General features: G+C 36.0%; 1 protein-coding gene across 2 annotated transcripts in view; it reads right to left on the bottom strand.

Annotated features, from left to right (window-relative positions):
- Nucleotides 1-7,685: 7,685 nt before the first annotated feature.
- The window catches only part of LOC128165619 (galactoside alpha-(1,2)-fucosyltransferase 2-like), a 43,718-nt gene continuing 36,283 nt past the window's right edge, over nucleotides 7,686-15,120 (bottom strand). For both annotated transcript variants that reach the window (XM_052830343.1, XM_052830342.1), the window contains exon 4: nucleotides 7,686-8,870. In XM_052830343.1, coding sequence (XP_052686303.1) covers nucleotides 7,891-8,870 — 980 coding nt within the window. In that variant the 3' untranslated portion in view covers nucleotides 7,686-7,890. The remainder of the gene's footprint in view (nucleotides 8,871-15,120) is intronic.

A 15,120-nucleotide genomic window follows, 5' to 3' on the forward strand; every position in this document is an offset into this window, starting at 1 on the left:
TTTGGCAACCTTGATAAAGCATCTGCAGCCTGATTCAGTTTTCCAGAGCGATATTCTATGGTGAAGTTGAATTGAGCCAATTGGGCAGCCCATCTTTGCTCCACAGCTCCGAGCTTTGCACTGGTTTGCAAGTAAGATAAAGGGTTGTTATCTGTAATGACCTTAAACTTGGAACCAAGCAAGTAGTCTCTGAATTTCTCTGTTACAGCCCATTTGACTGCTAACAGTTCTAATTTAGCCGAACTATAGTTGGAATCGTTCCGTTCACTGGGTCGAAGAGTCCGACTTGCATAGGCTATCACACGTAGAACATCATTCTGCTTCTGCATTAGCACTGCACCAAGTCCTTGGAGGCTGGCGTCGGTCTCAAGGATAAATTCTGATTTGTAATCTGCGTATCCTAAAACGGGGGAGGAGGTCAGTTTCTCCTTCAACTTGTCAAATGCTTCTGTGCAATCTTGTGTCCATGATGCCTGTAGCTTACAGTTAGCTTTAGGTGTAGTCTTTTCCTTGTTACACACTCCTATCAAGTGGTAGAGTGGTCCTGCCACTTGTGCAAACTTGGGTACAAACCTCCGGTAGTAGCTTGCAAACCCAAGGAAGGAACGAAGGTCTTTTACAGTGTTTGACTTTGGCCAAGTCTCCACTACGTTTACTTTTTCGGGGTCCGTGGCTATACCCTTAGCTGAGATTACATAGCCCAGGTATCTAACTTGATCCTTAAAAAAATGACACTTTCGCCCTTTTAGCTTTAAGTTATGTTCTTCCAATCTTCCCAATACCTTATCCAAGCGAGTCAAATGTTCCTCCAATGTTGATGAATATATAATCAAGTCATCAAGGTATACGAGCAAGATTTGGAAAACAGAGTCATTGAAAATATTCTGCATCAACCGCTGAAACGTAGCCGGGCTGTTACACAGGCCGAAGGGCATTCGAGTGAACTCGTACAGTCCAAAAGGTGTGCTGAATGCTGTTTTATGTTGGTCATCTGGGTGCATTGCGATTTGGTGATACCCACTAGCTAGGTCCAACGTTGTAAAATATTTCGCACCAAGCAAGGCATCCAAGGATTCGTCTATCCGAGGTAGTGGGAACGCATCCCGTACTGTCTTCAAATTTAATTTTCTATAATCCACGCACAGGCGAATGGAACTGTCCTTCTTCCGGACTACCACAATAGGCGCAGCATAGGGACTTGTGCTTTCTTTAATGATGCCCTTGTGTAAGAGATCCTGTATGTGGTTTTTCACTTCTTCAAATTGACTCGGTGGGATCCGTCTGTATGGTTGAGCTATTGGCTGGTCATCTGACAGCTGGATACGGTGCTGTGTTTTGGTCGTATAGCCAAGGTCTAGGTCGTCAGATATGAAAACATTTCTGTGTTTTTCCATCAGGTGTCGGATTTTCTGTTTTTCACTTTCATTGATATCTAGTTCCTCCAGGAAATCCATAGGGACAGGGTCATTCTCTTTTACCTCCTCGAAATCAGCTTTCAAGACGACAGTCTCTTCATTCTCACCAGTCTGAAAAAACTCTATCTCTGAATCTCTATCAAAAACACAGTTCACCTCCCTTATGATTCCAATCCTCATGTTCGGTTTCAACCAAAGGTCTGTTGGTTTGAGGTTAGCTATCCTGACTGGAAATAAGTTCTTAGAAGTTGTAGACACAGAGTTTATGACCATTACTTCTGCATTAACTGAGAGTGGTTCAATGTTCACAACTTTATCAGACAGAGTTTTCTGTGTCGGCCCAACCACATTCACAACACTCACGGAATTTGCAGGAACACACACTTCACTTCTCCCTGCCACTCTGGCAAATCCCTTGACCTCTGACCTCACATGTTTTCCAATGTTCGGCAAGAAACTCTTGAATATCTCCATACATTGCGAAATGATGTTCATCCCCATTAGGCCAGGTTTGTCAATCCTACCCTCCTTCTCCGGACAATCCTTGACAATTAGAATGCCCCTGCCCTCAATGGTCTTTTCAAGCAAAGGTATGTATACATCTGTCTCGATATATCCAATATATGGGATATCCAGTCCATTTGCAGCCTTAAGTCTGAGCCAATTACGACCGGACTGTACTTCAAATGTAGGTTTCAAAAATTGGTTAAAAAATGATTCGTTAATTGTTGTTACCATAGATCCAGTGTCTAAAATAAATGGCACAATTATGTCACCAATTTTTAAGTCTATAACTGGACTATCTCCTATCAGTTTCTGTACTAGTGGCGAGCCTTTTTTGTCACTGCCTACAAGTCGGCTCTCAGCCGTAGGCCTGATCCGTTTAAATCCTGAGTGTTAGCTGATGCTTCAGAATCTCTTTGGCGTTTACGACATTCTCTCTTCATGTGGCCTGGTTTCCCGCAATAGTAGCACTGTCTTGTGTTACCAGTTTTCTGACTTTTGTTCTGCGTTTTCAGAAATTCCATTTCCTCTCTCATGTTCTTCATTTCAGATTTAAGATCGAGCAGGAGTTTGGACAAGTCGGTTGACTCTGTAGTTTTGGGTACAGACTGAGTGGCCAAAACTGGTACCTCATATTCGTAGTCATTGGTTGTTGCCACTGCGGTGTCCTTTGAGTCCTCAACCAAAAGTGTTGCCTCTTCCCTAATGTCACTAAAGGTAATAGATGGTGTGCTTCGGATTCTTTTCTTCAGCTCTCTTCTCAACCATACCTCTTTGACATTTTCTGCCAACTGGTTTCTCAGGGTCGTGTCGCGATCCGTGATGACTTTTTGATCTCTCTTGCAAACTCGGTCTAGTTTGCACATGAGTTTGTGACAATACTCTTGTAAAGTTTCATCCTCTTGTTTACACTGATAAAAGTCTGAGAGGAGTTCAGATATGGTTCCTCTGTCTCCAAACACTTCCCTGAGGATATCTAAAATATCTTTTGGCTTCTTTTTTTCGGCTGTCGACCTGTAACGCACTTCTTCTCTTGCTGGACCCTCCAGATGGCTGATGATGAAATTCACTTTTTCAATGTCCGACGTTGGTCGTGTCTTCAATGCAAGTTCAACGTCCTCAATAAACTCATCGACGGTTATATCACTGTCCCGTTTCCCCGAAAAGTTATTGATCTTCCTCTCCCTTGGAGTAAATACCACTTTTGGTTCTGCAGCATCTCTGGCCATCACATGGGCCAATTTCAGTTTCAAATCTGCAAGTTCCCTCTCCAAGGATTGTACCTTCTCTTCAGCCATGTCCGGTTTTGAGCTTGTCGTCGCTTACGTCTACCACCTTTCATAGAGTCTTCTTTGGCAATGGAAACTATCCTACCGGCGACGCCATTTGTGACCAAGTAGACACGAAAGACATTTCCATATTTATTGGATGAAAAAGGTGGCAGGATAACAATCTGCAATATAAACAAGAACACAATAAGTAATACAATAGCTATATACAAGGTACATATACCTTCGTAAGTGAACACAATTATGTGATAAATTGTACAATAAACATTCATTTTCACAAGAAACAAGTTTCAGTTAAGAATTTCTTGTCAAGTGTGCAACTAAAATAAACGGTCATCACCTGTCTAATTGAACCTACTCATGACAACATTACATTGCATCTACATGTATTAACAGCACTATACATGTTCCGGTAGATCAAAAGATACATAGGTGGAACAACATCCTAAACCAGATCTTTTACAAGAAGTTTACTGAATCAAAACATTATGACTAGATCTATGTTCCATACATTTGCACAAATGATGGGTTACTTAATGATGTGCACACACATGTACAAAATATCATATTACAAATTAAATTGTGAACACTGATGCCTTCAAATACATCTCGATGATATGGGTACCTAAAACTAGTTCAAATGAGTGCAAATATGCAAAATACGTATTAAAGTAACAACATGCAACTGATACACAAATCAGAATAGACCTACTCTACAAATCTATGCAATAACTGTATCATACTTCAAATATCATGACCATAAACTCGAGAAAATAACACGGGTGTAATACTGTTGTGTACACGTGATCGACCGTGAATATAGACTGCATGTTTACATTGACAGATTAAATATATAAAAATAGTGTTGCAGTAAGTTATGTATGAATAACAATAATAACTAAACAACATGTAATGTATTACCTATAAATTCAGCAAATATATCTGTTGAAGAACAATAGTTGTGCCAGCGTTCTTTTTTACCGCTTTTTCCGGCGTATAATAGAAAACAAAACCGGAGCTACAGAAATAGGAAGAAATCCGGAATACATTCTAATATTATAAAAATATGTGACTCGCTCACATATGTATAATAAATCTCATATACACTTTTAATATTTTTCATATAAGTTTTATTAAATTTGGTGACATTCATTTGAACCCAATCTGGGGTCCTTACAGAGAATGGCTCTTATTTATTTTACCCACTTTGTAGTTAATTTCTTTATCAACCATATAGTTTAAATTTCCTCTGTTCTTTTATCTCTGATTAAACCATAACATCTATTTATAATACCGGTAGTTCTGAAATAGTTGTATGCTTCAAAGGTTTCATAGACAAATACAAACCGGCAGGGGACGTGTATTGCTTGTGAAATACTCTCAGAATGCTTGTTTCCTCTATTTACTATGGAAACTTATAGTTAATTCATAGCTCTATAGAAACAACCAGACTGAAATCTACACGCCCCGTCTATCGGAAGAGTACTGTCTTTTATTTTATATAATTATCTTAAACATCATCAGTACTTGAAGATTACCAGTTTGTTTTTAATTATTCTCAATCAAGCTTTGCTAATTAATAATCGACGAAAATTCATTAAAAAACCGGAAATCCTCTGGATTTTTTTGGATTTTACAATCTTGCGCATTACATTCACGGTAAATCACAGGAGGCTCTTTAGTTATGCTTCCACAATATCACATTTACATGGATAAACTCAGACACGAAAATACAAATACGTGTAAATTTTCATTGGGAATTTGCTTTCTTTTGTACTTGCACTTAACAAGAACAATAAATACCAAAAACAAAATACAATATTTATTTTTTGCATTTGCGTTCTTGCATTACAGAGCATTTGCGTTCTTTCATTACTCCCACACTCTCACACAATCTGCAATATTCAACAGCAATATTCTGCAATATGCCACATAAACCATATCTGAAAACTTCTCATTTGACAAGCAGCTTGTCATACATTGGCAGATCCAGAGAGAGGGGGGGGGGGGGGGTTCCGGGGGTCGGAACCCCCCCCCCCCCTTTCTCTGGGACACATGATTTTTTTTTTTTTAAAACCTTTAATGCCTATTTAAAGGCAATTTTTCCCATTTATAATTGAAATACTGTAATTTTCTCAAATAAATGCTTTTAAAATTGCTTATTTAAAGAATTTCGTACTACGTCCCATAATTTTGTTCTTATATGAAAATCCCCATTGATTTTTATCGAAATAAACTACATTGTACCCCCTTTCAGTATCCGGTGTTTACTACACTGAGTAAACATGTGGAAAATTTAAACAATACTTAAAATTAAGCAGTATCACAGATTTATAATAACATCTACAATGTATTTTCTACTCTATTTCTTTAAAAAAAAAATCGATTATAGTACATACTGTTTTGAACTGACAAGCCATTGAGTAAAACGACGTTCAATTACGAGTAAACGCATTCTTTTTACTTTAAAACGCCGCTTTCAAATGTATTGTTTAGTTAATTAACTTAATTATAATAGATGAGTTTTACTTCGTTTCATACGAAAAATACAAAGAAGACCACATGACCCGCTTATGCGGGTTATGCTATTTTTCTGGTATGCTAGCTACCTTCAAACCCGCATGAAACACAAAAGAAAGCCTTTTTTGTTTTGTTTCCACCCATCAAGTTCCCTGGGACGACAATTGCTTTTACCATTGTATTACACACGCACCATTTTTCAGCAGATAAATTATCCCCATTTTTTTGTCATATCCTATCATTTAGACCTTTATTTAAGAAGGCAATCGATAGAAATCGAGATTGATTAATAGTTCAGAATTTAAAAACATCAAAGACATAAAAAATTACCCAAATATCAATTTTTATAATAGTTTGTCGTAATTAGTCTGAGTTATTTTTTGTTTCTTAGTGTTTCTTTTCTATCAAGCATAGACGCACTTTCTCATTGCTAGAAACTTGGGTTTCTTAAGGCTAGATATTATGCAAATCTTCCTTACCTAAACCAAAACGGAAAAACGCTCAATAATGCAGTGCACTCTGATGTTGAAATAGATGTGAAATAGATAGTGATGAGATAAATGTTTATTAAATACAGTTGTATACGCACGGAAAACGTTAAAAAAGTCCTTGTTTATTGACAAATGATGAATTTTGTACATATTGATTTTCATCAAATGGAACCCCCCCTTTTCCAAATTGCTGGATCCGCCTCTGTCATATATGCTCAAGAGCACATTACCATAATACCGATATACTCAATAAGAACCTTATCAAGTACTGTTTACCACAACCCACAGGGGCCAAGCCCGTTTTAACATTAGTTTCAATGTAACCATAAATAAAGAAAGGGGTCGAACTCTGACCCAAATAAAAAACTACCAGCTCGCTTCAAAAGCCTACTAAATCAATTAATTTTTAAAACACTCGCAATAAGCATGTATTTTTCGGAAAAGTCATGTCTGAGACACACTCATGCCGAATTTCAAGTTGATGGGTCTTAAAATAGCGGAGAAATACGTCATTATTCTCTCGAAGTCGCCAGTTTATTTTTACTCGGACATTTACCGGTCCAGGGCTCACGATGGGATCAACAGCAGTATTGCAACAAGTCGAGAAACCTTCGCACTAATCTTTGAAAATCTCACATCAAGCGCATGCTACTTACATCCTTAAATTCCGATAAAATTTCTTAAATACTCTCCAAACTGAACTTTTATTCTGCATTAGCGGGTTATGTATTTTTTCTGCAATGTCGCTACCTTCATATCAAATATTTACAAGCCAAGGTTCATTGAAACAAGACATTTTTGTTCGAGACTGCCCTTTATATACCTGTCTTTGGATTTGTTTGTAACCCAACCGTCATGTATTTTCATCAGTTAATCATACACATTTTTATTAGAGGCAGCCGCGACATCACCACTGCGTAAACTATTGTCGATATTTTGGGGAAGATGTGTAGCTTGGCGAGTTGAAAGAAAACATCACATTTGCTGACTTATTTCGACCGTTTACTCCATAACAAAAAACCAAACGTATAAGTCATAATATTCCGGATTTGTATACTGGCCTCACTTGACCGGACACACGTGTGTGTGTGTGTGTGTGTGTGTGTGTGTGTAATACTTGCAAAATGTGTAGTGAATCGTAGATGCGAAATGAAATATACTGGTATATTCAAACTATGTTAACCTTTTCAAGATGTCATTTGCGATAAATAAGTACATTTTAAAAAGGACTGGTTATTTGTGGCACTTTTTTAAACTATATTTAGTTTTCTTGATACTATTAAGATATTAATTTATATATTTCGCGATTTAAGCCTAAAACATATGAATATTTTTTAATAAGCCTCGAGAAATAATGATACATGTACTAGTTTTATCAATAAATGTTTTTTATTTCAATTTGTAAAAAAAAATCACACAAAAATCCACAACATATGAAAAAAAAAATGGTATCTTATTTGATATGCCAAAGTTTATAAGTCAAGTATCTCCATTCTAACATACATGAAAATGATTTGAACGATTTATTTATTTCTGTTAATTTTCAGAGAATTTATTTAATTTATGAGAACTTTCAGCTTTCTTATTAGCTTATAAAACAAGACAAAAAATTATAATCATAGTGTCCGCAGATAATAATTCAACACACTTATCATAAGGGAATTGAAACTTTTATTCCACTGGAATCCACCCAGGATAGATAAAATCATCAATAGAATTATTTCGGAATTCTAAAGAAAAATTTGATTGAGGTCTGAAAATGTTCTTATAGAATACACTAGTTCCCTGTGCCATCCATCCGATCCACCAACCAAAATTACCGACGGACATTATTGTATGATTAGCTAGAGAAAGCAAAGCAATGTCTTCTGCCGGTGAATTTCCTGTCGAGAAATACACATTTTTCTCTTTGACCAATGCTTCTTTTGACCAGTCTATATCGTTAGATCCTACAACAAATAATACGTTTTTGTGCCTTGTTTTGAAATATTGCATGGCGTTTGCGTAATAAGTTTCATTGGGTGTCAGCTTTCCATACTCATAATGCCCCTCGGTTGCGTAATCTCCCCGTCTGATGTGTATGCTGACAATAACATTCTCCTTGTTGACTTCAAACTTCATTTTTTCTATAATATCTCTCATTTGGGTGAAGGCCTTTTGTCTAATCGGATTTTTAAACCGTAAAAGTTTTCGAATTTCATTTTCGTACTTAATCCAATACTTCCATGATTGAAAGTACCCATCGAATTTCACGCTCATGTAGGGTGGGACAGCAAGTAACTTTTCATCATAAGAAAGTCCCCACCTCTCTTTGTATTCGGGTAACTTGGCACACGAATCTGGTGGTTTTCCGATGGCGGCGAGCGTTGTTTTTTCAATGTTAAATATTTGGAACAATTCAAAGTTTTCTGGAACAACGGGATACAAATGTTTCATTTTTGCTATCACGTAGAGGAACACGTACTCCATCATTAAGTTCCCCAGGCGTCCTTGGAATTTCACGCACGCTATGTCCTCAAATGTTTGAATTCCAAACATTTGACCAATCACTGTTTCATTGATTTCCCTTTTTAGAACTTTTTTTGAACTAGGGACGTTCCTCCACACAATCAAAATGAATATCAATCCTATCCCAAAAAGAGGAATAACTCCTGAAAAAAAATTTATGCGTAAATTTTATGACTGATATAATCAAACGAACAATAAATATCATGAATAACAGGAACATGTAAGAAGGAAAAATGAAAATGTGCAAGTTTTTTTTAATGTAAGATGATTAAACCAATATAAGCCGTTTTTATCTCAAATTTTGCTATGTTGAAAATCAGTCAATAGATGAGCTGTACATGTATTTGAAAAACTTTGACAAATAGAACAGCTTATTCATTACACTTAGTATTAAGTACTTTGAGGGAAAACGAATATTTTTTATGCATATTTACAAAAGAATCACTTACATGTAGATCTGTGCAACTAAAGTAATCGAGAGAAACAGCGTGGGGAAAGAGGATGAACACAAGTTTGTTTACAAAATTAATTAGAATAATAATTATACTTTAAGATGTTGGGAAAAAAAATATTCCTTCATAACAAGAAAGCGTTAACAAAATCAATACACATTAAGACTACCAGAGACAATAAATAAAACGGAACATCGATATTTTTCCTTCGGGAGGCCCCTCGACACAAAATTTTTCTTATGTCTTGATCTATCTTCAGTTTGATTTTCGGGTTTTTTTTTTCAAACACTACTATATAAATAGTGCCTGTTTGGGAGGGTAACAGTTGAAATTGACACCCCGAGAAAACCATTGTCAACCGACGCGAAGCGGAGGTTGACAATGGTTTTCGAGGGGTGTCAATTTCAACTGTTATCCTTCCAAACAGGCACTATTTATTTTGTTATACTGAATGTCTTAATTTTTTAGAAAATTTTACTGCTTTTATATAGGAATAACGTGAATTCTACAGCGAACCGTACGCGCATAATTTTCGCGCATGTAACATTTTTAATGTTACCCGTTGCTAAGTGCGTTGCTAACGCTGAGGGTAATAGAAAATATTATTAACTTCGTCTTAACCAATCAGATTTCAGTATTTAACATGAAAGTATAACACAACATTTATATGCCGATCACGCTTTTGCGTCTATTTCTTGTTTACATACTAAAAGCCTTGTGGCATCATGTGATAAACTGATCATGGTATTATAAACAGAGACGTTTACAGTCCGGACCGGAATGTAAAAAAATAATCAAAATTTTTATTAAATACTTATAAATGCGTTTGAATCAAAATGTATAATTTGCAGAAAGTTTATAACAAATGCAGCTTTATAAAAAAACCACATATCTTTCTTTAAAAGCATTATACTGGATACGGCAAATATTGCTTAATAAAAAAATATAGATATAACTTATAATTAATATTTAAAAAACAAAACAAAACAAAAGGCCCCAGGGCCACATTGCTCACCTAAACAACAATTCCTTGTAACATTCTATTTCGTAGCTTAATTGCTAGATCTATATTAAACTTTGAATCCCTCTTGGGGCCCCAGTTTAAATCGAGGGTCACTGCTTTTATAATTTAGAATCTACACTATTTGAGAATGCTTTCGTAGTAATTTGACAAATTGAAGCACAATAGTTCTCGAGAAGATTTTTGAACATTTTCCCTATAAACTTCTACGTCAAATTTTGAACCCTCACTTGGGTTCTAAGAATAGTTCAAGGGGTCACTATTGTTAAAAAAATTGTATCTCTATTATCCAAAGATGCTTGCATAGTAATCCCACAAATTTTAGTTCTCGAGAAAAAGGCTTTTAAACATTTTCCTATTTACTTTTATGTTACATTTTGAACCCCTCTGGGGACCCCAGTATTAGTCTGGTGGTAACTTTTTTACCAGTTGAGAATCTACAACAACCACGGATGCTTGCTTGATATCCAACAAACCGTTGCACTGTAGTTATTGAAAAGAAGATTTTTAGACATATTTCCTAAACGGTACATTGTATATTCCTTATTTTACGAGAGTTCTTAATTTCGTGATTTAATGGTTTTGCATGAAGTAGTGAGAGTCGCAATCTTTTTTCATAATTCAAAATAGTTTACATCTGCCCATAACAGAGAGCAAGATTTTAAAATCCGTGAGATATGCTCCTCGCGTTTAATCAGAAATTTACAGTATATTTCTATGATAAACTTTAAACCTCGCCTGGGGCGAGTATTAGTCTGGGGGTCACGGCTTTCAGAATATAGAATCCTTACAATTTGGGGATGCTGAATAATATTCTCACATACTGTTGCATTGTAGTTCTCGAGATAAAGATCTAGGCCACCTGTGTAAACTCAGTATTTGTGAAATTCATGGCTCTACCGTCCCCACAGGTAACAGACAGGGCTAAATATGCAAAACAAGAGGCCCACGGGCCATATCGCTCACCTGAGCAACAATAGGCAAGATAAAATCAGCTTGATGGAGTCATAATACAAAATATCTGGACAATGTGGTATAATACATGTAGATCCTATACAAAAAATATGTATCCCCCTGGATATTCTTATATCTAAATCAAGTGGCTTTTCTAACAGGATGATTTTATATTCATATCACATTCAGCATTGTAGTTCTGAAAAAGACCCTTGACAATTGTTTATATACAGGATATAATCCTACATCAAACTCTGACCCCTTGTGTGGCCCAATAATCGTCCAGGGGCCAAAGTTTAAACAATTTTAAAGAATCAGTAATACATAAAAATGCGTGCATATAAGTAAAAGCATATACAAGTATAATAACATTTTAGTTTTTGTGAATAAATAAAATGTTTTCCTTTGTACAACTAAATCCCCAATGTTGCCTTACACTATTCTGCTCCTAAAGATTGTGATTTGAAGAAATTTGAAACTACACTATCTGAAACAGCTTTTCTAGGTAAATGGTTTTTTAGAAAAAGATTTTAAAGATATTTTTTTTATATATTCCTATGTAACCCCCCCCCCCCCCCCCTTTAGACCTCATGCTACCCCCGGGAATCATGATTTGAATAAACTTGAAATCTCACTACCTGACGAAGCTTCCAAACAAGTTTCAGCTTTCTTGGCCAAAAGATTTTTAAAGATTTACTCTGTATATTCTTATGTAAAAAGTCGACCCCCAATTGTGGCCCCACCGAACCCCCAAGGGTCATGATTTTCACAACTTTGAATTTTCACTACCTGAGGATACTTCCATACAAGTTTCAGCTTTCCTGGCCAAATGGTTTTTGAGAAGAAGATTTTTTAAGATTTACTCTAGATGTTCCTATGTAAAAATGTGTAACCCCCCCCCTCCATTGTGGCTCCACCCTAACTAAAAGGGTCATGATTTTCACAACTTTGAATTCTCACTACCTGAGGATACTTCCATACAAGTTTCAGCTTTCCTGGCCAAATGGTTTTTGAGAAGAAGATTTTTTAAGATTTACTCTATATGTTCCTATGTAAAAATGTGTAACCCCCCCACCTCCATTGTGGCTCCACCCTAACTAAAAGGGTCATGATTTTCACAATTTGAATCTGTACTGCCTGAAGATGATTCTACGCAAGTTTCAGCTTCCCTGGCCTCATGGTTTTGAGAAGAAGATTTTAAAAGATTTACTCTATATATTCATATGTTAAAATGCAACCCACCATTGTGGCCTCACCCTACCCAGAAGGTTTATTATTTTCATAACTTTGAATCTACACTATCTGAGGTTGCTTCCACGCAAGTTTCAGCTTTTCTGGCCTAATGGTTCTTGAGAAGAAGATTTTTAAGGATTTACTCTATATATTCATTTTAAAAAGTCGACCCCCTATTGTGGCCCCACCCTACTCCCAAGGGTAATGATTTTCACAATTTTGAATCTTCACTACCCGAGGATGTTTCCACACAAGTTTCAGCTTTCTTAGCTGAATGCTTTCTGAGAAGATTTTTAAAAGATTTACTCTATATATTCCTATGTAAAAAAAAGTCGAATCCCCCCCCCCCCCATGTGGCCCCATCCTGCCCCCAAGGGTCATGATTTTCACAACTTTGAATTTACACTTCCTGAGGATGCTTCCACAAAAGTTTTAGCTTTCTTGGCCTTATGGTTCGTGAGAAAAAGATTTTTGAAAATTTCTTTAAGATTTTCAATAATTCCTAATTATCTCCCTCTTCAACGGGGCGTGGTACTTAATTTTCACAACGTTAAATCCTAGTAGCCCAAGGATGCTTTGTGCCAAGTTTGGTTAAAATTGGCCTGATGGTTCTTGAGAAGATGTTAAAAATGTAAACAATTTACAGACGGACAGGCAGTAGGACGGACAATAAAATGAGATCATAATATCTCACCTCAGCTTTCAGCTCAGGTGAGCTAAAATTGGCCAATTTTTCAAAGGTATTCTTCTCTTCTCCCACACATGTGAGGAAAAATACTGATTGCATGGTTATAATTCCGTGAAGCCCTCTACCAAATTATGAAATTCATGGCCCCTGGGTCAGTGGTTCGGGGTGTAGGGTGGGGCTAATGTGGTCATATAGTAAAAATGTATTAAATCTTAAAAAATTTTCTTCTCTACTCCAAAATATATGTGTAAAAAACTAAATGTATAGTTATGATATCCATGAAGCCCTCTACCAAAATTGTGAAATTTATGAGAAGAAAATGTTTAAACACTACCTATTTCCACGTGCAATATTTAACCCCACCTGGGGCCCAGTTTTTGGATCGGGGTTCACTTTGTATATAAGCTTTTGTGTAAATTACGGGTATTTTCTGTGGTTGTTCATTTTCTGAGATATTTTGCGTACAATAAATCCGCAAAAATTCAAAACGCAAAATATTCTTAAAAATCATTTTAAAATCACTAATTTTGACGCTATAACTTTCATACGTGATCAGTCCGCTATTAGGGGGCTGTGCGCCGTATTTCACACGTCCTAATTATCTCGTTACCTGTGCGATATCAATTATAGCTAAACAGATATAAGGACCGTGTGTTAAGTCGAGTAAAAAATAAAAATGATCTGAAAAAAAGTTCACACGCAGTATTTAGTAGACATGTAAAACATTTGAGAGTTATTTCTCATTCACCGCGAACACGGTAAAAATGTCAATTTTAAGAAATGTAAAATGCGGAAATATTCTTCAAAAACCCTAACGGACAGCTATCGGCAAGTTTATTCCCTAGATAGACCAAAGAGTGTAACACAAGGGTGTCTGAAGTAATCAAAGTACTGAAAGTACTGTTAGACGGTGGCGCCGTTTGAAAGTGGCATATTACATGTATGGTAATTATTGTTCTCGAAAATCCACAGCCAGTATCTCATACATGTACTAATACTTAACTCATACTCGCACAACTGGTCGTGAGTTTCATACATGGATAATTCTGTGGAAATCGTAGTTGTGATCACAATCCACACTTCACAAATGTTGTGTCTCTTTATCGTCATCTTTTGGGGAAAACCCATAGATTTATCACAGTAGCCTTTGTAGTATAGAAGTTCGTATCCATATGTTTGTATCTACATGTATATGTTTGTATCTATATGTTTGTATCTATATCAGTTGACATTAAAACTCCGTTTTGGGTAATACATGTACTACATATATGTATTTTGATTGCCCCAGAATGACTCATTAAATATGTGGGTTGCCACCACATATTGAATTAATAAATCAAATCCAAAGCGATTTCATCACAGTACGCCCGAATTGTATAAAGAAGGGGAATTTTGTTTTTTTTCCTTTTGACCTTTGGGTTGACACCGCAAAGGGGAACAACTTTTGAAAAGTGTGGATTTGACTATTGTGCTTTAAAGATATTGTAGACTTCTCAAAGTAACGAGAACAAATAAAGCTTTTGCATAATAAAATACTTATCAGGTTTTTACTAATTATTTGGGCATACATGTAGTATGTTTATTGTCCCTCTCGACAACATTTTCCTTCAATTTCTTCACGGGGAAAAAGTTGCAGTCTCGTGGACCATCACACTTACTTTTGTCCTCATAGTCAGTTAATACATTTAGGTGTACAGAAAACGGAATGGTTTACAAGAACCTGTTTGATAAAACTGGAATTGCTTTTGGATTGCACGTCATCGTGAAACAGAAGAGTCAATCAATTTTTTTATCTTCGACTTTAGTAGATTATTTCCATTTGCTCACTAAATTTGAAAAAAAAAATATCATACAATATTCAGTCGCGGCAGTTTCATTAATTAACGTTTTAAAGTACATTTGTCCTGTTGTATTTAGCTATAGATTTATTCAAATCATTTGAATGAATTTGGTAAAGTCATATGTATATTTTATCGCTCCTCAGAACACTTTAACACGCATAATTTTCTTGCTACATTAAACTTTTCTAGTCATTCAAAATTAGT

The sequence above is a fragment of the Crassostrea angulata genome, chromosome 10 (assembly GCF_025612915.1).
Source record: "Crassostrea angulata isolate pt1a10 chromosome 10, ASM2561291v2, whole genome shotgun sequence".
Taxonomy (NCBI): Eukaryota; Metazoa; Mollusca; class Bivalvia; order Ostreida; family Ostreidae; genus Magallana; species Magallana angulata.